Raw genomic sequence first — 25,706 nt, forward strand, 5'->3', positions numbered from 1 at the left:
TATATTGTTTCTGTGCAGGGTAAATACTGGCTGCTTTATTTTTACACTGCAATTTAGATTTCAGATTGAACACACCCCACCCAAATCTAACTCTCTCTGCACATGTTACATCTGCCCCACCTACAGTGTACATGGTTTTGCCCATAGCTAACAAATTTGCTGCTGCAATCAGATCTGAATTTCCCCCTTAGTCTTGTTTCATTACTGTACTTGTTGTATGTTGTACAGCTCTGCAGAGTATGCTGGTGCTATATAAATAAATGTTAAGTAGGCGGCAGCCTCTCTCACCTGTAGTAGTCTATTTTTTTGCGTCCGCTTGTAAATCCCTGAACACTGATCTAGTTTTAGTGAACAGTGTAACTAGGTCGCTGAGGGGAAGAACCTGTGTTCCCGATCAGTGATTTGAATTGCAAAACTCACAAATGACTGGAGCAGTTGAATATTTGCATTTTGGAGGCTGGATGGCAGTTTGGATAGACAGCCGAGTGTATCGGGGATAATGTGATAGAGGAAAGCAGATGTGCCGCTGAGAGAACTACTGGTAGAGGTACTATGGGGGTGATTCAGACCTGATCTAAATTTAGCACCGCTACGATCATCCGCACTGACACGCGGGGGGACGCCCAGCACGGGTGTGATATGGAAGGTAGATAGTAAGTAGGTCGACAGTGTCTAGGTCGACCACTATTTGTTCTTTAGGTCGACATGGTCTAGGTCGACAGGTCAAAAGGTCGACATGAGTTTTTTATGTGTGTTTTTTTGTGGCGTTTTCTTTGTAGAGTGACTGGGAACCCCAATTAGTGCGCCGTGTCCCCTCGCATGCCTCGCTTCGTTCTCCATGTTTCGGGCAAGGTGCCTCGCTCTACACAGGTTACCGTTCCCAACGGTAGTCCACGTGGATCGTTAAGTATCAAAAAGTTTAAAAAAAAATAAAAAAAATTGTGAAAAGCTCATGGGGTATATGCAATTGCGGTCGAATTCCCGAAATTGTCGAAAAACTGGACTTTTTCGCCCCCCAAAAAAAATCGACAATGCAATTCAGTACTTTCCGTCAAAAAAACGGACTTTCAAAATTCGACTTTTTGAAATTCGACATTTGTCAAATTCGACATTTCTGCAATGGTACAAATGCGGCAATTCGCCAAAAGTATATTCAATTGAAGTTTGGAAATTCGACAACAGTGCTTTTAGACAGTAAATTCGTCATTTTCAATCCGCCACACTTTGGTGGGGGAATCTAATAAAAAAAATTTAAAACATGGTTTGTTTGGTGTTTTTTTTTATTGGTAATAGCATATCTATTTATATTAGAAGGGATTAGGTACTTGGTTTGTCTTTTTGGGAGGCACAAGTATTATTTATATATTTTTAAAAATATATTTTTTATTTTTTTATTTATTTTTTAGATGGAATGGTAAAATCCCGGAAAAAAATGGCGTGGGGTCCCCCCCTCCAAAGCATAACCAGCCTCGGGCTCTTCGAGCCGGTCCTGGTTCTAAAAATCCGGGGGGGGAAATGACGGGGGATCCCCCCGTATTTTTAAAACCAGCACCGGGCTCTGCGCCTGGTGCTGGTGCAAAAAATACGGGGGACAAAAAGCGTAGGGGTCCCCCGTATTTTTTACACCAGCATCGGGCTCCACTAGTTGGACAGATAATGCCACAGCCGGGGGTCACTTTTATACAGCGCCCTGCGGCCGTGGCATTAAATACCCAACTAGTCACCCCTGGCCGGGGTACCCTGGGGGAGTGGGGACCCCTTCAATCATGGGTTCCCCCCCCCCCAGCCACCCAAGGGCCAGGGATGAAGCCCGAGGCTGTCCCCCCCCCATCCAAGGGCTGCGGATGGCGGGCTGATAGCCTTGAGAAAATGACAAGAATATTGTTTTTTCTCTGACGTCCTAGTGGATGCTGGGACTCCGTCAGGACCATGGGGGATAGCGGCTCCGCAGGAGACACAGGAGACAGGGCACAAAATGTAAAAGGTGGTGTGTACTGGCTCCTCCCCCTATGACCCTCCTCCAAGCCTCAGTTAGGTTTTTGTGCCCGTCCGAGCAGGGTGCAATCTAGGTGGCTCTCCTAAAGAGCTGCTTAGAAAAAGTTTGAGTCCTGCTGGCAACAGGCTCACTGCAACGAGGGACTTAGGGGAGAAGAAGTGAACTCACCTGCGTGCAGGATGGATTTGCTTCTTAGGCTACTGGACACTAGCTCCAGAGGGACGATCACAGGTACAGCCTGGATGGGTCACCGGAGCCGCGCCGCCGACCCCCTTGCAGATGCCGAATAGAGAAGTGGTCCAGAAACCGGCGGCAGAAGACGTCTCAGTCTTCATGAGGTAGCGCACAGCACTGCAGCTGTGCGCCATTGCTCTCCGCACACTTCACACCAGCGGTCACTGAGGGTGCAGGGCGCTGGGGGGGGCGCCCTGGGCAGCAATGTAATATACCTATTCTGGCTAAAATATATCACATATAGCCCCTGGGGCTATATGGATGTATTTAACCCCTGCCAGGTTCCAAAAAAAACGGGAGAAGAAGCCCGCCGAAAAGGGGGCGGGGCCTATTCTCCTCAGCACACAGCGCCATTTTCCTGCCCAGCTCCGCTGCGAGGAAGGCTCCCAGGACTCTCCCCTGCACTGCACTACAGAAACAGGGTAAAAACAGAGAGGGGGGGCACTTATTGGCGATATTTATAATATTTGAGCTGCTATAAAGGGAACACACTTATTAAGGTTGTCCCTATATATATTTATAGCGCTTGGGTGTGTGCTGGCAAACTCTCCCTCTGTCTCCCCAAAGGGCTAGTGGGGTCCTGTCTTCTATCAGAGCATTCCCTGTGTGTCTGCTGTGTGTCGGTACGTGTGTGTCGACATGTATGAGGACGATGTTGGCGTGGAGGCGGAGCAATTGCCTGTAATGGTGATGTCACCCCCTAGGGAGTCGACACCAGAATGGATGGCTTTGTTTATGGAATTACGGGATAGTGTCAGCACGCTACAAAAGTCGGTTGACGACATGAGACAGCCGGCAAACCAGTTAGTACCTGTCCAGGCGTCTCAGACACCGTCAGGGGCTGTAAAACGCCCTTTACCTCAGTCGGTCGACACAGACCCAGACACTGACACTGAATCCAGTGTCGACGGTGAAGAAACAAACATATTTTCCAGTAGGGCCACACGTTATATGATCACGGCAATGAAGGAGGCTTTGCATATCTCTGATACTGCAAGTACCACAAAAAGGGGTATTATGTGGGGTGTGAAAAAACTACCGATAGTTTTTCCTGAATCAGAGGAACTGAATGAAGTGTGTGATGAAGCGTGGGTTACCCCAGATAGAAAACTGCTAATTTCAAAGAAGTTATTGGCATTATACCCTTTCCCGCCAGAGGTTAGGGCGCGCTGGGAAACACCTCCTAGGGTGGATAAGGCGCTCACACGCTTATCAAAGCAAGTGGCGTTACCGTCTCCTGATACGGCCGCCCTCAAGGATCCAGCTGATAGGAGGCTGGAGAATACATTAAAAAGTATATACACACATACGGGTGTTATACTGAGACCAGCAATCGCCTCAGCCTGGATGTGCAGTGCTGGCGTGGCTTGGTCGGAGTCACTGTCTGAAAATATTGATACCCTGGATAGGGACAGTATTTTACTGACTATAGAGCAGTTAAAGGATGCATTTCGTTATATGCGAGATGCACAGAGAGATATTTGCACTCTGGCATCAAGAGTAAGTGCGATGTCCATATCTGCCAGAAGAAGTTTATGGACGCGCCAGTGGTCAGGTGATGCGGATTCCAAACGACATATGGAAGTATTGCCGTATAAGGGGGAGGAATTATTTGGGGTCGGTCTATCGGATCTGGTGGCCACGGCAACGGCCGAAAAATCCACCTTTTTACCCCAGGTCACCTCCCAGCAGAAAAAGCCGCAGGCTTTTCAGCCGCAGTCCTTTCGTTCCTATAAGAACAAACGAGCAAAAGGACATTCCTATTTGCCCCGAGGCAAAGGAAAGGGTAAGAGACTGCAACAAGCAGCTCCTTCCCAGGAGCAGAAGCCCTCTCCGGCTTCTACAAAGGCGTCAGAATGACGCTGGGACCTTACAAGCAGACTCAGGGCCGGTGGGGGGTCGCCTCAAACATTTCAGCGCACAGTGGGCTCACTCGCAGGTGGACCCCTGGATCCTGCAGGTAATATCTCAGGGTTACAGGTTGGAATTCGAGAAGTCCCCTCCTCGCCGTTTCCTAAAGTCTGCTTTGCCAACGTCTCCCTCCGACAGGGCGACGGTATTGGAGGCCATTCACAAGCTGTATTCTCAGCAGGTGATAGTCAAGGTACCCCTCCTACACCAAGGGTACCTCAGGTTCGTGGTCCAAAACTGTCATTATCAGTTTCAGACGCTGCCGTTTGGATTGTCCACGGCACCCCGGGTCTTTACCAAGGTAATGGCCGAAATGATGATCCTTCTTCGAAGAGAAGGCGTCTTAATTATCCCTTACTTGGACGATCTCCTGATAAGGGCAAGATCCAGAGAACAGCTGGAGGTCGGAGTAGCACTAACCCAAGTAGTGCTCCAACAACACGGGTGGATTCTGAATTTTCCAAAATCCCAACTGATCCCGACGACACGTCTGTTGTTCCTAGGGATGATTCTGGACACTGTTCAGAAAAAGGTATTTCTTCCGGAGGAGAAAGCCAGGGAGTTATCCGATCTAGTCAGGAACCTCCTAAAACCAGGAAAAGTATCTGTGCATCAATGCACAAGAGTCCTGGGAAAAATGGTAGCTTCTTACGAAGCGATTCCATTCGGCAGATTCCATGCATGAACTTTTCAGTGGGATCTGCTGGACAAATGGTCCGGATCGCATCTGCAGATGCATCAGCGGATAAAATTGTCCACAAGGACAAGAGTGTCTCTGCTATGGTGGTTGCAGAGTGCTCATCTGTTAGAGGGCCGCAGATTCGGCATACAGAACTGGGTCCTAGTGACCACGGATGCCAGCCTGAGAGGCTGGGGAGCGGTCACACAGGGAAGAAACTTCCAGGGCGTGTGGTCAAGCCTGGAGACGTCTCTTCACATAAATATACTGGAGCTAAGAGCAATCTACAATGCTCTAAGCCTGGCAAAACCTCTGCTTCAGGGTCAGCCGGTGTTGATTCAGTCGGACAACATCACGGCAGTCGCCCACGTAAACAGACAGGGCGGCACAAGAAGCAGGAGGGCAATGGCAGAAGCTGCAAGGATTCTCCGCTGGGCAGAAAATCATGTGTTAGCACTGTCAGCTGTGTTCATCCCGGGAGTGGACAACTGGGAAGCAGACTTCCTCAGCAGACACGATCTGCACCCGGGAGAGTGGGGACTTCATCCAGAAGTCTTCCACATGATTGTGGTCCATTGGGAAAGACCAATGGTGGACATGATGGCGTCCCGCCTCAACAAAAAACTGGACAGGTATTGCGCCAGGTCAAGAGACCCTCAGGCAATAGCTGTAGACGCTCTGGTAACACCATGGGTGTACCAGTCAGTGTATGTGTTTCCTCCTCTGCCTCTCATACCAAAAGTACTGAGAATTATACGGCAAAGGGGAGTAAGAACGATACTCGTGGCTCCGGATTGGCCAAGAAGAACTTGGTACCCGGAACTTCAGGAGATGCTCACGGAAGATCCGTGGCCTCTACCTCTAAGACGGGACCTGCTTCAGCAGGGACCGTGTCTATTCCAAGACTTACCGCGGCTGCGTTTGACGGCATGGCGGTTGAACGCCGAATCCTAAGGGAAAAAGGCATTCCGGAAGAGGTCATCCCTACCCTGGTAAAAGCCAGGAAGGAGGTAACTGCACAACATTATCACCGCATTTGGAGAAAATATGTTGCGTGGTGTGAGGCCAGGAAGGCCCCGACGGAGGAATTTCAACTGGGTCGATTCCTACATTTCCTGCAAACAGGATTGTCTATGGGCCTCAAATTAGGGTCCATTAAGGTTCAATTTTCGGCCCTGTCGATTTTCTTCCAGAAAGAATTGGCTTCAGTTCCTGAAGTCCAGACTTTTGTAAAAGGAGTACTACATATACAGCCCCCGGTTGTGCCCCCAGTGGCACCGTGGGATCTTAATGTAGTTTTGGTTTTTCTCAAATCCCATTGGTTTGAGCCACTCAAATCGGTGGATTTGAAATATCTTACATGGAAAGTAACCATGCTACTGGCCCTGGCTTCAGCCAGGAGAGTGTCAGAATTGGCGGCTTTATCGTATAAAAGCCCATATCTGATTTTCCATTCGGACAGGGCAGAACTGCGGACGCGTCCTCACTTTCTGCCTAAGGTGGTTTCAGCGTTTCACCTGAACCAGCCTATTGTGGTGCCTGCGGCTACTAGCGATTTGGAGGATTCCAAGTTGCTGGACGTTGTCAGAGCATTGAAAATATATATTTCAAGGACGGCTGGAGTCAGAAAATCTGACTCGCTGTTTATACTGTATGCACCCAACAAGCTGGGTGCTCCTGCTTCTAAGCAGACGATTGCTCGTTGGATTTGTAGCACAATTCAACTTGCACATTCTGTGGCAGGCCTGCCACAGCCTAAATCTGTCAAGGCCCATTCCACAAGGAAGGTGGGCTCATCTTGGGCGGCTGCCCGAGGGGTCTCGGCATTACAACTCTGCCGAGCAGCTACGTGGTCAGGGGAGAACACGTTTGTAAAATTCTACAAATTTGATACCCTGGCTAAGGAGGACCTGGAGTTCTCTCATTCGGTGCTGCAGAGTCATCCGCACTCTCCCGCCCGTTTGGGAGCTTTGGTATAATCCCCATGGTCCTGACGGAGTCCCAGCATCCACTAGGACGTCAGAGAAAATAAGATTTTACTTACCGATAAATCTATTTCTCGTAGTCCGTAGTGGATGCTGGGCGCCCATCCCAAGTGCGGATTGTCTGCAATACTTGTACATAGTTATTGTTACAAAAAAATCGGGTTGTTATTGTTGTGAGCCGTCTGTTCAGAGGCTCCTACGTTTGTCATACTGTTAACTGGGTTCAGATCACAAGTTGTACGGTGTGATTGGTGTGGCTGGTATGAGTCTTACCCGGGATTCAAAATCCTTCCTTATTGTGTACGCTCGTCCGGGCACAGTATCCTAACTGAGGCTTGGAGGAGGGTCATAGGGGGAGGAGCCAGTACACACCACCTAGTGGTCAAACTTTTAAATTTTGTGCCCTGTCTCCTGTGTCTCCTGCGGAGCCGCTATCCCCCATGGTCCTGACGGAGTCCCAGCATCCACTACGGACTACGAGAAATAGATTTATCGGTAAGTAAAATCTTATTTTCCTGTAGTACTACAAGTCCCAGCAAGCCTCCCCCGCAAGCTGGTACTTGGAGAACCACAAGTACCAGCATGCGGGACAAAAACGGGCCCGCTGGTACCTGTAGTACTACTGGAAAAAAATACCCAAATAAAAACAGGAGACACACACCTTGAGAGCAAAACTTTATTTCACACCTGCCGACACACACATACTTACCTATGTTGACCCGCCGACTGCCACGTCTCCTGATCCGACGATCCGGGGTACCTGTGAATAAAATTATACTCACCTCAATCCAGTGTCCAGATATAAATTCTCGTACTTGGCAAAAAAAATAAACGAACACCCGACCATGCCGAACTGAAAGGGGTCCCATGTTTACACATGGGACCCCTTTCCCCGAATGCAGAGACACCCCCCGTGACTGCTGTCACAGAAAGGTCTCTTAAGCCAATCGGCGAGCGCAACGTCCTGGCACTCTGCTGATTGGCTGCACGTCTGAGCTGTCAGACAGCGCATCGCAAAGCCTCTCCATTATACTCAATGGTGGGAACTTTGCGGTTAGCGGTGAGGTCACCCGCGGTCAGCGGCTGACCGCGGGTAACCCCACCGCTGACTGCAAAGTTCCCACCATTGAAAGTAATGGAGGGAGCTGTGCGATGCGTTGTCTGAGCTCAGACGCGAATACAGCCAATCAGGTGAGTGCAACGAAGTAGCGCTTCCTGATTGGCTGAAGGACCTCTGTGACAGGAGTCACGTGGGGTCCCGGCATTCGGGAAAAGGGGTCCCATGTGTAAACATGGGACCCCTTTCAGTCCGGCATGGTCGGGTGTTCGTTTATTTTTTTTGCCAAGTACGAGGATTTATATCTGGACACTGGATTGAGGTGAGTATAATTTTATTCACAGGTACCCCGGATCGTCGGATCAGGAGACGTGGCAGTCGGCGGGTCAACATAGGTAAGCATGTGTAGGCAAGTGTAAAAATAAAGTTTTACTCTCAAGGTGTGTGTCTCCTGTTTTTATTTGGGTATTTTTTTTCCAGTAGTACTACAGGTACCAGCGGGCCCGTTTTTCTCCCGCATGCTGGTACTTGTGGTTCTCCAAGTACCAGCTTGCGGAGGAGGCTTGCTGGGACTTGTAGTACTACAGGAAAAAAACAATATTCTTGTCATTTTCTCAAGGCTATCAGCCCCCCATCCGCAGCCCTTGGATGGGGGGGGACAGCCTCGGGCTTCACCCTTGGGTGGCTGGGGGGGGACCCCTTGATTGAAGGGGTCCCCACTCCCCCAGGGTACCCCGTCCAGGGGTGACTAGTTGGATATTTAATGCCACGGCCGCAGGGCGCTGTATAAAAGTGACCCCCGGCTGTGGCATTATCTGTCCAGCTAGTGGAGCCCGATGCTGGTGTAAAAAATACGGGGGACCCCTACTCTTTTTGTCCCCCGTATTTTTTGCACCAGCACCAGGCGCAGAGCCCGGTGCTGGTTTTAAAAATACGGGGGATCCCCTGTCTATTTCCCCCCCGGATTTTTAGAACCAGGACCAGCTCGAAGAGCCCGAGGCTGGTTATACTTTGGAGGGGGGACCCCACTCAATTTTTTTTCCCGTTTTTTAAAAATCGGAACAAAATCCGTCAAATCGGCCGTTTTTCGTCAGCGGGACTGTCGAATCCGTTTTTTATTGAATATGGTCAATTTCGGCACCCACTTGCCGAAATTAGACGGTCGAATTGTGTCGAATTAAAAAACGGCCGAAAAATTGCCGCGATTCGCCGCTAATTGCATATACCCCCATGTCGACCTTTTGACCTGTCGACCTAGAACATGTTGACCTAGAGATCCTGCCGACCTAGTTACTGTCGACCAATAGTGGTCGACCTAGATAGTGTCGACCTAGTTACTGCCGACCTAGTTACTGCCGACCTAGACACCGGATCCCGCCCAGCACAGGGCTAGTTCGCCCCGCATGTCAGGGCCGACCCCACTGCACAAGTACAAAAGCATCGCACAGCAGCAATGCTTTTGTACTTGAAGAGTAACTCCCAGCCAGCGCAGCTCCTGCGTGCTGGCCGGGAGTTACTCGTCGTTGCGATGGTCGCAGCGGCTGCCTGTGACGTCACGCCCCCCACATGGTCCGGCCACGCCTGCGTTGGACGGACGGCATCCACAAAGTCGCGGCCAAACGCCGCTGTGCAACCCCCTCCCGCCCAGCAATTGCCTCTGCCTGTCAATCAGGCAGAGGCCATCGCTGGGCTACGACAGCCGTCGGCTGTCTGGCATGCGCCGGCACGCCGTCGCATGTGCTTTTCTGACCTGATCGCTGCGTTGCAATGAACGGCAGTGTGCAATCAGGTCAGATTGACCCCCTATGTAATGCCCACTACACATTTGGCGATCCGCCGCCGAGCTGCCCGACGGTGGATACGGGCGACTCGGCGGCGGGGGAGGGGAGTGACGGGGTCAGTGAAGTTTCTTCACTCCCCCCGTCACCCGGCTCCATAGCACTGCATGCTAATATGAATTAGATTGTCCATATTGGCCTGCATGCATAAGCGACTGGGCACCAATGATGAACGAGCTCGGGGCCACACACCGTTCATCGTTGGTGCTTACACACTGCACGTTCATATCGTTCAGTTACATCGTCAGATGTGTAGGACCCTTTAGATGTGACAAGGAGTGATGGTGGCAGAGAGAAATGGAGAATAAACAGGCAGTATCCAGAAAGCCTCTTCTGCTGGCTGTATCTGTGCCATACATGTAATACAGAATATGCGGCCACGGTGCTCCTGGGTACCTCATACGATTGTTCAGCAATGTTCCTCATAGTACCTGTAGGAAGAAATGATCATGTCTGTATATGACAAAATCTCTAGACACCAGCAGTTGTATTCACTTGTTTAACTTTTTTCGAGCTTTTTGGATAAAAAGTACATAACCTGCAAAGCTCACGGGTGGGTAAGAGGTACATAGCCTGCACAGCTCACGGGTGGGTAAGAGGTACATAGCCTGTACAGGTCACAGGTGGGTAAGAGGTACATAGCCTGTACAGCTCACAGGTGGGTAAGAGGTACATAGCCTGTACAGCTCACGGGTGGGTAAGAGGTACATAGCTTGCACAGCTCACGGGTGGGTAAGAGGTACATAGCCTGTACAGGTCACAGGTGGGTAAGAGGTACATAGCCTGCACGTCTCTCAGGTGGGTAAGAGGTACATAGCCTGCACAGCTCACGGGTGGGTAAGAGGTACATGGCCTGCACAGCTCACGGGTGGGTAAGAGGTACATAGCCTGCACAGCTCACGGGTGGGTAAGAGGTACATAGCCTGCACGTCTCTCGGGTGGGTAAGAGGTACATAGCCTGCACGTCTCTCGGGTGGGTAAGAGGTACATGGCCTGCACAGCTCACAGGTGGGTAAGAGGTACATAGCCTGCACGTCTCTCGGGTGGGTAAGAGGTACATAGCCTGCACGTCTCTCGGGTGGGTAAGAGGTACATGGCCTGCACAGCTCACGGGTGGGTAAGAGGTACATGGCCTGCACAGCTCACGGGTGGGTAAGAGGTACATAGCTTGCACAGCTCACGGGTGGGTAAGAGGTACATGGCCTGCACAGCTCACGGGTGGGTTAGAGGTACATGGCCTGCACAGCTCACGGGTGGGTAAGAGGTACATGGCCTGCACAGCTCACGGGTGGGTAAGAGGTACATAGCTTGCACAGCTCACGGGTGGGTAAGAGGTACATAGCTTGCACAGCTCACGGGTGGGTAAGAGGTACATAGCTTGCACAGCTCACGGGTGGGTAAGAGGTACATAGCTTGCACAGCTCACGGGTGGGTAAGAGGTACATAGCTTGCACAGCTCACGGGTGGGTAAGAGGTACATAGCTTGCACAGCTCACGGGTGGGTAAGAGGTACATAGCCTGTACAGCTCACGGGTGGGTAAGAGGTACATAGCTTGCACAACTCACGGGTGGGTAAGAGTACATAGCCTGTACAGCTCACGGGTGGGTAAGAGATACATAGCTTGCACAACTCACGGGTGGGTAAGAGTACATAGCCTGTACAGCTCACGGGTGGGTAAGAGTACATAGCCTGTACAGCTCACGGGTGGGTAAGAGGTACATAGCCTGTACAGCTCACAGGTGGGTAAGAGGTACATAGCTTGCACAGCTCACGGGTGGGTAAGAGGTACATGGCCTGTACAGCTTACGGGTGGGTAAGAGATACATAGCTTGCACAGCTCACGGGTGGGTAAGAGGTACATAGCTTGCACAGCTCACGGGTGGGTAAGAGGTACATAGCTTGCACAGCTCACGGGTGGGTAAGAGCTACATGGCCTGTACAGCTTACGGGTGGGTAAGAGATACATAGCTTGCACAGCTCACGGGTGGGTAAGAGGTACATAGCTTGCACAACTCACGGGTGGGTAAGAGGTACATAGCTTGCACAGCTTACGGGTGGGTAAGAGATACATAGCTTGCACAGCTCACGGGTGGGTAAGAGGTACATAGCTTGCACAGCTCACGGGTGGGTAAGAGGTACATAGCCTGTACAGCTCACGTGTGGGTAAGAGTACATAGCCTGTACAGCTCACGGGTTGGTAAGAGGTACATAGCCTGTACAGCTCACGGGTGGGTAAGAGGTACATAGCTTGCACAGCTCACGGGTGGGTAAGAGGTACATGGCCTGTACAGCTTACAGGTGGGTAAGAGGTACATAGCTTGCACAGCTCACGGGTGGGTAAGAGGTACATAGCTTGCACAACTCACGGGTGGGTAAGAGGTACATAGCCTGTACAGCTCACGGGTGGGTAAGAGGTACATAGCCTGTACAGCTCACGGGTGGGTAAGAGGTACATAGCTTGCACAGCTCACGGGTGGGTAAGAGGTACATGGCCTGTACAGCTTACAGGTGGGTAAGAGATACATAGCTTGCACAGCTCACGGGTGGGTAAGAGGTACATAGCTTGCACAACTCACAGGTGGGTAAGAGGTACATAGCTTGCACAGCTCACGGGTGGGTAAGAGGTACATGGCCTGTACAGCTCACGGGTGGGTAAGAGGTACATAGCTTGCACAGCTCACGGGTGGGTAAGAGGTACATAGCTTGCACAACTCACGGGTGGGTAAGAGGTACATAGCCTGTACAGCTCACGGGTGGGTAAGAGGTACATAGCCTGTACAGCTCACGGGTGGGTAAGAGGTACATAGCCTGCACAGCTCACAGGTGAGTAAGAGGTACATAGCCTGCACGTCTCTCGGGTGGGTAAGAGGTACATAGCCTGCACGTCTCTCGGGTGGGTAAGAGGTACATAGCCTGCACGTCTCTCGGGTGGGTAAGAAGTACATAGCCTGCACGTCTCTCGGGTGGGTAAGAGGTACATGGCCTGCACAGCTCACAGGTGGGTAAGAGGTACATAGCCTGCACGTCTCTCGGGTGGGTAAGAGGTACATGGCCTGCACAGCTCACGGGTGGGTGAGAGGTACATGGCCTGCACAGCTCACGGGTGGGTAAGAGGTACATAGCTTGCACAGCTGACGGGTGGGTAAGAGGTACATGGCCTGTACAGCTTACAGGTGGGTAAGAGGTACATAGCTTGCACAACTCACGGGTGGGTAAAAGGTACATAGCCTGTACAGCTCACGGGTGGGTAAAAGGTACATAGCCTGTACAGCTCACGGGTGGGTAAGAGGTACATAGCCTGTACAGCTCACGGGTGGGTAAGAGGTACATGGCCTGTACAGCTTACAGGTGGGTAAGAGATACATAGCTTGCACAGCTCACGGGTGGGTAAGAGGTACATAGCTTGCACAGCTCACGGGTGGGTAAGAGGTACATAGCTTGCACAATTCACGGGTGGGTAAGAGGTACATAGCCTGTACAGCTCACGGGTGGGTAAGAGGTACATAGCCTGTACAGCTCACGGGTGGGTAAGAGGTACATAGCCTGTACAGCTCACGGGTGGGTAAGAGGTACATAGCCTGTACAGCTCACGGGTGGGTAAGAGGTACATAGCTTGCACAGCTCACGGGTGGGTAAGAGGTACATGGCCTGTACAGCTCACAGGTGGGTAAGAGGTACATGGCCTGCACAGGTAGGTAAGAGGTACATAGCCTGCACAGGTGGGTAAGAGGTACATGGCCTGCACAGCTCACAGGTGAGTAAGAGGTAATTAGGTCCTGATCTGGACCCAGAATACACGGATTTTAGGACATGACCACCAGGTGTGCAGCAGGGAGTCTCACTGGCTACAAGTGCTCAAACATAGCTCAGATGATGTGGGAAAATGGAGTGCAGGTGGGTGAGAACCAAATGCCAGTGGTAGTAAAGCTTAAAAGAGTATTCCTTAATGCTACGTAGGTGGAACTTTTCCTAAGTTCTGTTTTAATGTGAAGCCATTCCTCAGGGTCCATGGTCTCCCCTACCTCTCTCTCCAGTAAGGTTCCATGGTAATTATGTGAAAGTAGAAGACATTAGAGGGTTGAGATTAATCTACTAGAGACTGGATTGTGTCTACAGAATGTCTTTGATGGGGAGCATTGTGGGTAGGAACAGGGAGAGTGTAGGGACTTGTAAAGATTACGAATTTGCAATATTGACTGAAGCTAGTACGGGAAAGGAACAATCTAAAGCTAACTCCTACAAAGTCAGGATAAAAGCGTAATGGGGCTAAATATAAAATGACTTATGGTCAAGACCTGGGTGTAAAGTTGGATTGTTCCACATGGGGACCAGGATGGGTACGAGGAAAGTAGACTTTAAGGGAGGCTTTTAATTTTGTTTCCCTGTGGATGGCACTGGATGGTGTCCGGTGGATCAGTTCAATTGTTGCTCCATTGCGGCATGAATAGCTGCGGGGGGGACACACTTCAGCTCGCAGCCCCTGGAGGATACGAGCCGAAATGTGCGAAAAGTCAGCTATTTGGCCACTTTTTGCTTCGCGCCCATTAGTTTAGACAGATTTAGTCGCTGTACACAGCAAAACCCTTTCTGTTTGGGCGCCATGTACATGCCAAAAAAAACCACATTTGAATATCACCCCACGATCTCCTGTCACTTGAGCCCGGAGATCAGGCACGAAAAAACTAATTAATTACCCCCTAAAAATAGGTACAATGGTCGTAGATAGAAAGTGGGAATTGGATTGTAGGAGAGGCTTTGGCTGTAGCAGTCCAAAGCTTAGCTGGAATCCACAGTACACAATAAAGGGAATAGAGCTTCGATAGTGGCCCAACAACGATAAATAGGGCGAGCGTGTCACAGGACACATCGACACATGTGGGTAGCGTGTTAGCACTTCACTAGGTTGGAAGTACCTACGCCACCGTTGTAGAACCCACATTTTGACCCGAGGTTGTTTTCCTGCCCAGGTAATATTTGAGATTACTTTTTGCAGACTATGACACATTTACAATTGTTTCCGGACATGTCTCTTTTATAGGATCAGTTTGTATTTTATAAATGGACACTAGCTGGAAGATGAAAGTTTTCCAGTATAAAATAGCTACATGTAGCACTCTGATATATATTAATCAAAATTGCCATACCTTGAGAGGACTTGGGATATTACTCATTGTATTTACATTTGCCGAGTAACTGAATGCAAGCTATTGTCCTCTGTTATCAGTCACATCCGTCTGGGGAGAGTCTGGCTCCGGTGGGATTACAGGATAAGGAGTAGCTGTGTGATCTCCTTCCACCACAACTTTATCTCTGATATCTTCAATTCTGAGAAGAGATTCTGAAGCCTTCCCATAAATAAGTGAATATCGGGCGTCATTTAGAGTTGGCCGCAGTTCATCCAGCAGCTGCGTCTGTGTGTGCAGCAGCAGTGTGATAATATGTTAATGCACAGGGGGCGTCTTGTGCAACTAGACACCTCCTGCCCGTTTCTCTGATCTGCTGCCGCGTCTGCAGAGATTGTCCATCAGGTTACTCTACCGTGGCCAGTGAATTTGCATCCAAGAATGCACCCGCTGTCCTCCTCACAGCCAGAAAGTGGGTCTGACTGTCAGTTACGTTGCAATTTAGGGGGCACTGCGACTGTCGTCACAGAAAAAGACCTTCACGCGCGCAGTACAGGTCCGCACACACACAGATCTACACCCATCCAAGATATGGGCAAACCATGGGCATTGCATACATCTCTGATTAAGGTATACATTTACTAAGCAGTGATGAGAGTGGAGAAGTGAGCCAGTGGAGAAGTTTCCCCATCAACCAATCAGCAGCTCTGTATAATTTTATAGTATGCAAATTATAGATGTTACGTCAGTGCTGATTGGTTGCCATGGACAACTTCTCCACCTGCTCACTTCTCCGCTCTTATCACTGCTTAGTAAATGTCCCCCTATTTTTGTACAAGGCAGCTGGTAGTTTCTGTTTAGTTGTGGTTTAAGCAGCCGCTCTGGAGCAGTGATAAACACCAGGGGCTGTATGTAACGGAGTGCAAAACGGCCTGGAGCTCCGGCAACCAACCTGGCACTATATCATATACAGGACAATACTATATAATATACAGGACATTATACTGTAGAATATACAGGAGATGCCAGCCTTGTAAATGTTTGCTGCTTTAAAAAAAAAAAACGTGTGCGTTCGGCCAGAATCTTGGCGCTGCGGCCGTCTCTCGCTCCGTTACATCCGGGCCCAAGGAGTCAGACTATGTTATACATAAATGGCACATTAATCACTTTGTACAAACACATACACACAGCCCTGGTTTGCCTACATACATTGTATTGTGTTATCTGGGAACCGCAGTGGCTGTCGTCTTATCAGGTTCCCATATGGTAACAGAATCTTACAGAAAGGTCTTGTCACGCCCAGAACTGCTGAGACAGGACGTCGCCCTCTATTAACCCCAACCGCATACGGCTCCTGTTACTTCAGGAAGTGTCCTCTTCATATAGTGGAGTGTCCTGTATGCCGATTGACATAATACAGTATACTGTATATTATATAGTACAGTGTCCTGTATATGATACAGTGCCATTTCCTGTATATTATATAGTACAGTGTCGTGTATATGGTACACTTCCATCTCCTGTATATTCTGTAGTACAGTGTCCTGTATATTACTGTATATTATATAGTAGTGTCCTGTATATGATACAGTGCCATCTTCTGTATATTATATAGTACAGTGTCCTGTATATGATAGTGCAATCTCCTGTATATTATATAGTAAAGTGTCCTGTATATGGTACACTTCCATCTCCTGTATATTCTGTAGTACAGTGTCCTGTATATTATATAGTAGTGTCCTGTGTATGATATAGTGCCATCTTCTGTATATTATATAGTACAGTGTCCTGTATATGATAGTGCAATCTCCTGTATATTATATAGTACGGTGTTCTGTATATGGTACACTTCCATCTCCTGTATATTCTGTAGTACAGTGTCCTGTATATTATATACTAGTGTCCTGTATATGATACAGTGCCATCCTCTGTATATTATATAGTAGTGTCCTGTATATGATACAGTGCCATCTTCTGTATATTATATAGTACAGTGTCCTGTATATGATAGTGCAATCTCCTGTATATTATATAGTACAGTGTCCTGTATATGGCATACTTCCATCTCCTGTATATTCTATAGTACAGTGTCCTATACATGGAATAGTGCCAAGTTGTGTCTATTATGTAACTGTCACAAATGGGAAAGTATACTGCAGAACACTTCAAATAGCAAATGCCGGGCACAGTATCTAAGTACTGTACATGCTCTGTACTGTTTCATATGAGTATTATTGGATGGAGACAGTGTTGGGATAAACATGACGGGAGAATGCTGTAAGTCCATAATAGCCGCCTTTATACTGATGTATGCTAGGAGTCACTCAGAGGGGTACAGTATATAGAACCTGCCTTGGGATACAGACTATGGGGGTCATTCCGAGTTGTTGGCTAGCTGTTTTCGGTCGCTGCGCAGCGATCAGGCAAAAAAGCGGCACTTATGCGTATGTGGCGCAATGCGCACGCGCGACGTACTTTCACAGCAGCCGATGCAGTTTTACACAAGGTCTAGCGAAGCATTTCAGTCGCACTGCTGGCCGCACAGTGATTGACAGAAGAGGGCGTTTCTGGGTGTGTACTGACCGTTTTCAGGGAGTGTTCAAAACAATGCAGGCGTGCCAGGAAAAATGCAGGCGTGGCTGGGCAAACGCAGGGCGTGTTCGTGATGTCAAAATAGGAACTGAATAGTCTGAAGGGATGAGTAGGTCTGGAGCTACGCTGAAACTGCACAATTTTTTTTTGTAGCCGCTCTGCGATCCTTTCGTTCGCACTTCTGCTAAGCTAAAATACACTCCCAGTGGGAGGCGGCTTAGCGTTTGCACGACTACTGCTAGCGAGCGAACAACTCGGAATGACCCCCTATATTGGTGTATTGGGGCCCATAATCCTTAATCCTCACAGTACCCAGAAGCCAGATCAGTGGTGAGCTGTATTGCTGTTGTTGTTAAAGAATAGTTGCAAAAGAAAAGGGGTTGGGTCCCGCACAGAACCATATATGAATAAAGTCGAATCGTAGTTAAACCAGCATATCAATAATTACCTCTAATAAGTTTTATACATATTATAAACGCTGGAGGTGCTCCATGGGACCGAATATCACATACTCAAGAGAAAGGACCCAGAGAGGATCCCCAGAAAACACAAAATCCCTTTGTGGAGCACTCTTTTACAGAAGATAATTGATAATTACACTAAAACATAACTTTTACTTTCTTATCTAAAAAACTGAAACTTGAACAATGTAAAGACATACAATACACATAAAACATACAATAAGAAGCTCAATAAAAATTCTTTGGTGGTGGTGTTGTTTTCAGAAATAAATATTTGAATTCATATAGCACGACAATTCAAAGAGCATTAATAATTTTGATATTGATTTGACACTTTGTCCAGCTTATAGGTACTCCTTCATTCTCCGTTAGCATATATCAGCATGATTGGCAAATAAATATCATTAACATGGACCAATTTGATTGAATATGCCACAGGTATTTATAATGGTAAATATATTATCAAAAAAGATACACTTTTTCCACATAGGTGAACTGTAGCCAATTAATCACTAAAGATGACATCATCAGCCAATCAATTTGCATATCTAATTTGTATAGGCACCAAACATCAAAAGGAGTTTCTCTAAGTAAACCCTATAGAGGAAACAAAAGTTCTTAATGTGTTGTGGCTATAATTCAATGATATCTATTGGTATGCCACAATTTCAAACAACTTAGTTCAGCTGGTATATTGTAACAATCAAATGCAATGACACAAGGGTTATCTGTGTCTTCAAAATGAACATTCAATGATTCAATATATCCATTAGTATGCCACAATTTGAAACAAGTTCGTTCAGCTGGTATATTGTAACAATTAAATGCAATAACATAAGGGTTATCTGTGTCTCAAATCTAAGATAGATAGGGACAGTGTCAAGTTATGCTGCCCCTTCTGCTGCCTCCGTCTTCAGATGAGCGGACGGAGGTGAGAGCGGGACATACAAAAACACTGTCCGAAAGATAAGATATCTTATCTTTCGGACAGTGTTTTTGTATGTCCCGCTCTCACCTCCGTCCGCTCATCTGAAGACGGAGGCAGCAGAAGGGGCAGCATAACTTGACACTGTCCCTATCTATCTTAGATTTGAGACACAGATAACCCTTATGTTATTGCATTTAATTGTTACAATATACCAGCTGAACGAACTTATTTCAAATTGTGGCATACTAATGGATATATTGAATCATTGAATGTTCATTTTGAAGACACAGATAACCCTTGTGTCATTGCATTTGATTGTTACAATATACCAGCTGAACTAAGTTGTTTGAAATTGTGGCATACCAATAGATATCATTGAATTATAGCCACAACACATTAAGAACTTTTGTTTCCTCTATAGGGTTTACTGAGAGAAACTCCTTTTGATGTTTGGTGCCTATACAAATTAGATATGCAAATTGATTGGCTGATGATGTCATCTTTAGTGATTAATTGGCTACAGTTCACCTATGTGGAAAAAGTGTATCTTTTTTGATAATATATTTACCATTATAAATACCTGTGGCATATTCAATCAAATTGGTCCATGTTAATGATATTTATTTGCCAATCATGCTGATATATGCTAACGGAGAATGAAGGAGTACCTATAAGCTGGACAAAGTGTCAAATCAATATCAAAATTATTAATGCTCTTTGAATTGTCGTGCTATATGAATTCAAATATTTATTTCTGAAAACAACACCACCACCAAAGAATTTTTATTGAGCTTCTTATTGTATGTTTTATGTGTATTGTATGTCTTTACATTGTTCAAGTTTCAGTTTTTTAGATAAGAAAGTAAAAGTTATGTTTTAGTTAAATTATCAATTATCTTCTGTAAAAGAGTGCTCCACAAAGGGATTTTGTGTTTTCTGGGGATCCTCTCTGGGTCCTTTCTCTTGAGGTTGTTAAAGAATACACAGGTTGAAGAACTTAACCTTAGTCGTGCATTAGTGAGTTGTATAATATACATTAAAAAACTGGGGGTTAATACATAACTAACGTATATCCTCTGCAGCAGGCTGCTCTGCTGTAATGGAGGAGCCTGTCTGACAGCAGGCATATACCACATTCAGATCACAAATGCCGGATCCCACCCGGTAAGAGAAACGTGTCCTTACCGGGTGGGATCCGGCATTTGCTCTGCTATGGTGGCTTTCCGACCCGGCAATATACCGGGTCGGTTGCCATAGCAGCGGTGGGGCGCAGCAGCAGTAGAGCGGGGGTGGAGGCGGCGCTGGGAGATGAGCTCATCTCCTGCGCCGCCTCTCCCTATGCTGTGAATGGGAGCCGTGTCGCATCGACGCGGCTCCCATTCACACTGCACCTGACCCGGTATTCAACCCGGGTATAATCCTTCTTTTATACCGGGTTGAATTACTAATTACTAATTCCGGCAGAGTGCTTTCACATCGCACACTGACCCGTGTCGACACGGCAATATGCCGTGTCGATACCGGGTTATTTGTGCGATGTGAAAGGGGTATTAGTGGGACTGACAGCTAAAGTCTTGCTTTACAGAATGCTCTGTGTGGATTGGCAGATTTACATGGGATACAGTCATTAGGTTGACCACTATAGGTCGACGCACATTAGGTCGACAGGATCGCTAGGTCGACATGTACTAGGTCGACAGGTCAAAAGGTCGACATGAGTTTTTCACTTAAAAAAAAAAAAGTGGACTTTTTCATACTTTACGATCCACGTGGACTACAATTGGGAACGGTAACCTGTGCCGAGCGCAGCGGTAGTGGAGCGAGGCACCTTGCCCGAACGTGAGAGAACACGGTGCACTAATTGAGGTTCCCCGCCACTTTATGAAGGAAACAACATAAAAAAACCTCATATTGACCTAGTGACCCTGGCTACCTAATGCATGTCTATCAATAATGACTGTCGACCTAATGACCCATACCCGATTTACACGTAGGGGCTGGGCCAATGATTTTACAGCAGCTCAAATGACTGCCGCCCCCTCTTTCTGCCATCTATCTGGTCTCCCCAGGATACTAACCTAAAGATGATGATGGGGGGGGGGGGGGGGGGAAGGTCAGGGGGAGGGGGTGTAATTTAGCTGTCTGTATGGGGAGTGGGTGGGAGGTAATGCTTTACATTATAGCCACTGCTATAGGGTTTCTGGGTATCACTGAACACATATGTTCTACGTCCCATGTTTTATGTTTGGAGGTTTGTGGTCCTTTACAAATGGCTTTTATGTAGCAGGAGATAGAAAGTAATTTGTCTGGCGGGAGGATAATACAGACACCGCTCAGGATCTTTCTTAATCTGAGCCCCTTGGCAGACGCTGCAGGAATCTCAGGCAGAGTGAGGGTTAACTGCTATTTCCCCAATGATGTGGGAGGGGGCAGCGCCCGTGTGACTGGGTGTACTGGATTAGACGCCAGACCCTTCACATGGTAGGATCTGCGATCAGGCAGTCAGATGTTTGAGCTCTGCACCCCAGCACGTCAGGTGGCAGCTGGTTATTATACCCTCACGCAATGAGACAGCTCTGAGCTTCTCACAGGGACGTACAGCGGCGTACAGAGTTCTCCGACACTGCTGCGTCACCCCCACCCCCAGCCACACACTGTGTATTACACACACATTGTTGTGTTACAGATGGTCAGTAGTCGTCCGTACAACTTTGTACAGCAATAATCTATGTCGACACTTTGTAATGAATGAGATTTTGTAGAATTCAAGTAATAATTGATACGTTTAGATATTAAGCCATTCTAGTTATAGCTCTGCTTATGTTGCTGCGTCAGGGAGGATGCTATAGCTGTTAACTCTTTGCTGACCAGAATTTTGACCGGGGGGGGGAAGGGTGTCTGCAAATACAATAATATTTGAATACTGAGAGGAAGCTCTATGGGGGTCATTCCGAGATGATCGTAGCTGTGCTAAATTTAGCACAGCTATGATCATTCACACTGACATGCGGGGGGACGCCCAGCACAGGGCTATCCCGCCCCAGATGTCAGTGCAGGCCCCCCCTCGCAGAAGTGCAAAGGCATCATACAGCGGCGATGCCTTTGCACTTCAAGAGTAGCTCCCGGCCAGCGCAGCTTTAGCGTGCTGGCCGGGAGCCACTCATCGCTCCCCGGCCCGCAGCGGCTGCGTGTGACGTCATGCAGCTGCTGCTGCCTGCCCCCCGTTCTGTCCGGCCACGCCTGCGTTGGCCGGACCACGCCCACGAAACGGCGGCCAAACGGCGCCGTTCCGACCCCCACCCCCCCACGCTCTGCGATCGCATCTACCTGTCAATCAGGCAGAGGCGATTGTAGCAGCCCGACGGCTTTTGGCTGTGTGGCATGCGCCGGCGCAAGTTCTGACCCGATCGCACCGCTGCGATAAACTGCAGCATGCGATTGGGTCAGAATGACCCCCAATGTCCTTGGTCGCGAGAATGTATTTAGCTATCACGTCGCCCTCCTAAATCCAAGGACAGTTAGTGTTATGGAAGTGGGTGTCCTTGCACAGCATTGTATATGGTAAATAATGGGATTATATGGCTGAGAGCCTCAGGTCTGTGACGAGATCCGGAGACATGAAGCTCTGGGCATTTCTAGAATTGAAGTGACCCATAGAACTGCGTTGTTCATTATATTTTCTTTCTATGCCATTCTTATAGGAGAAGTCGCCAGTCTGAGCCCGGAACATGCCTTCGACAACACCAGTAAAGATGTCGGGAAGTGGGTCCTGGCGCTATACAGTGGGCTGTTTGCTTACGGCGGATGGTGCGTAACGTTACCCATAGCGACCTCATACTGTGATATGACCTATTAAATAGGGGGAGAGCTATCAAGCCTTGGAAAGCGGTAAAGTGAAGTGATAGCCCAAAGCAACCAATAAGCTACTAACTGTCATTTCAAAGACGGTGCTAGGTAAACAACAGTTAGTTGTTAGAAGCTGTTTCTTTGGGCGACTTCCCCACATAGAGGGGTAGGTATATAAAACCTTGGAGAGAGATAAAGTACCAACCAACAAGCACCTGCAGTTGAAAACCATGACAGTTAGAAGATGATTGGTTGGTACTTTATCTCTCTCCAAGGTTTGATACAACTCCCCCTTTTATCTCTCATACACTTGATACATCTCCCCCATAGAGAAAACAATAAAGCGTCAAAGTAGAAATCTGCAGAAACAACAGCAGCCTATCAACAATACTGTCTGATTGGTGTAGTGCTGGTTAGACAGTAAAAGCAAGTTTCTTAATGACTAATATAAGTCACGTTTATAATTTAGCAATACCCTGGTTATTAACCCTAATTTTTCATGTGGTTAATACGTTCTGTTCCATAAATGAGATATCTGTCACATTGGTAGGCTCTCTGTGGCTTTCCAGCAGTTGTGGAACTACACCTCCCAGCATTTGCTAACAGACAATTTCTGGAAAGCCTAAGATTTCCTACCCTTGCTGTTTAGGTCAATAGTCCTACAATGAGACATCTTGAGTGGATCAGACTAAGGGCGGGATGTATTAAGATACATCGCCGCCCCTTGCCGCACATCGCAGCGATGTTGATCGCATATGTACTAACATATGCGATCAATATCGCAATGCAGTGACGGAGGCCCCCCGCGATACCGGTGAGGTGGTGTGCGGGGGGTCTCCGTCACCTCCCAGGGGTCTCCACAGTGCCCGCACGCCGGGAAGCAGCAGCTGGCTGTCCCCGGCTCCTCCTCCTCCCCCCTGCAGCCGGAAGGACCTCCGGCTGCGTTGCTAGGGGGAGGAGGAGATTACCTTCCGGGGCCAGGGCTGCCTGGAGGAAGGTATGCCGGGTGGGGGGGGGGTGGGGGGGGGGGGGGTTGCGGCGGTCGGCGATAAGAAGCCCATAGGCTTCTATAGGGTATCAGCGAAAAACTGTCAGTGGGGTCTTAGTACATTTGAAAATGCGGTAAAAACACAGTTTTCGGGGGGTTTACAGCATTTTTCCTTTAGTACATCCCGCCCTCAATGTAAATTTGTTTGGTCAGTGACATCTCGCCCCCCCCCCCCAAGAATGATATGAGAGGGCACTGGAAGGTTAGGAATAGGAAGCAGGGAGTGCTCCCTGTACTTGTATAGGGCAGATTAACCTTTCCCATTCATGTGTACAGAGCACAGACATCCGTCCTAACATCCTCCTTTGTCTCTGCCTGCAGGAACTACTTGAACTTCGTCACTGAAGAAATGATAGAACCTTACAAGTAAGTGAACTTGTAGCTCTCGCCATCCAGGGTCCAGCCATGACCTCTGACACACATGTCTGCTCCTAACATGTGCCTTCAAAGTGTTTCCCACTCAGTAGGCTTACCTCTCATGACCTCTAACTGAGAGAAACTCACTCACTTAGCAAGTTGAAACTGAAGTTGCTTTCACACTTGATCCCTCTGTCAACAGGAATTTGATTTATTATTGAGTTGGAGGGAGGGGGGAATCCTTGGTCTCTTTCATGAGTTCTGTGACTCCACAAGTTAAACAAAAATAACTACCGTATGTATGTTGCTGTTGTTGGATGAAAGCAGTAACTTCCATAAAGAGTGTTGATAGGTTTTTCATTCAAGCACATTGACCCCTTTTTCTGATAACTTGCCCACTGGGTGGCGCTGTTCTGCTGCTTTCCATGGATTATACGTCCGGGTAAATTTCTATGCGTAGTAAAACATACAATAACAGATGTAAATATTGGCCCTCATTCCGAGTTGTTCGCTCTGTAAAAATCTTCGCATCGCAGCGATTTTCCGCTTAATGCGCATGCGCAATGTTCGCACTGCGCCAAGTAAATTTGCTATGCACTTAGTAATTTTACTCACGGCTTTTTCATCGTTCTGGCGATCGTAATGTGATTGACAGGAAATGGGTGTTACTGGGCGGAAACAGGCCGTTTTATGGGCGTGTGGGAAAAAACGCTACCGTTTCCGGAAAAAACGCAGGAGTGGCCGGAGAAACGGGGGAGTGTCTGGGCGAACGCTGGGTGTGTTTGTGACGTCAAACCAGGAACGACAAGCACTGAAATGATCGCAGATGCCGAGTAAGTCTGAAGCTACTCAGAAACTGCTACGAGGTGTGTAATCGCAATATTGCAAATACATCGTTCGCAATTTTAAGATGCTAAGATTCACTCCCAGTAGGCGGCGGGTTAGCATGAGCAAATCTGCTAAAATCCGCTTGCGAGCGAACAACTCGGAATAACCTCCCTTGAACATATATGGAAAAGATAAATAATATATTAAATAAATCTAGCTTTGAATCAAGATAGAAATTCTGTTTTAAGGGGTACTGTAAGTGAGTTTTCGGCAGCCATCCAAGTTGACGCCTGTCACTGTAGAAATCCTGTAAAGTGTATTTAGGTAGTCGGCTGATTGTATCTATCACCAACCCCGATATCATATGTCTACGCTACTTAATACATGGCGCTGGTATACTAACCCAGGGAGTGCAGCTCAGAGTGCCGCAGCCTATAACCTGAATATTTACCCACGTGCATGGAGACTGTTTTTCCTTATGTGTGGGACTACAAACCCCAGCGCATTCTGTAAAGCACCTGTAGAACTTCATCCGCCCATTTGTGGAAGTGAATATTATCAAAGTTACACAGACCTTTCTGTAAGCCAGCGCGGTCTCTCACATAGCTTTCCTTGTCCGTAGGAACCTACCTCGTGCCATCATCATTTCTATGCCCATCGTAACGTTGGTTTACGTCCTGACCAACCTGGCGTACTTCACCACGCTTACACCGGAGCAGATGCTGAGCTCGGAGGCCGTGGCTGTGGTAAGTGGTTGCTTGCACTATAGCTGTAGCGCTGGCTCAGTTGTTCCGCACCTCCTGAGATCAGTACCTGGAAATA

General features: G+C 48.1%; 1 protein-coding gene across 1 annotated transcript in view; it reads left to right on the top strand.

The window, feature by feature from the left end:
- SLC7A5 (solute carrier family 7 member 5) overlaps positions 1 to 25,706 on the top strand; it is a 60,171-nt gene that overhangs the window by 22,074 nt on the left and 12,391 nt on the right. The window contains exons 3-5 of the mRNA XM_063945662.1: positions 22,507 to 22,612; positions 24,021 to 24,065; positions 25,507 to 25,630. Coding sequence (XP_063801732.1) covers positions 22,507 to 22,612; positions 24,021 to 24,065; positions 25,507 to 25,630 — 275 coding nt within the window. The remainder of the gene's footprint in view (positions 1 to 22,506; positions 22,613 to 24,020; positions 24,066 to 25,506; positions 25,631 to 25,706) is intronic.

This window comes from Pseudophryne corroboree, chromosome 11, assembly GCF_028390025.1.
Source record: "Pseudophryne corroboree isolate aPseCor3 chromosome 11, aPseCor3.hap2, whole genome shotgun sequence".
Classification (NCBI taxonomy): domain Eukaryota; kingdom Metazoa; phylum Chordata; class Amphibia; order Anura; family Myobatrachidae; genus Pseudophryne; species Pseudophryne corroboree.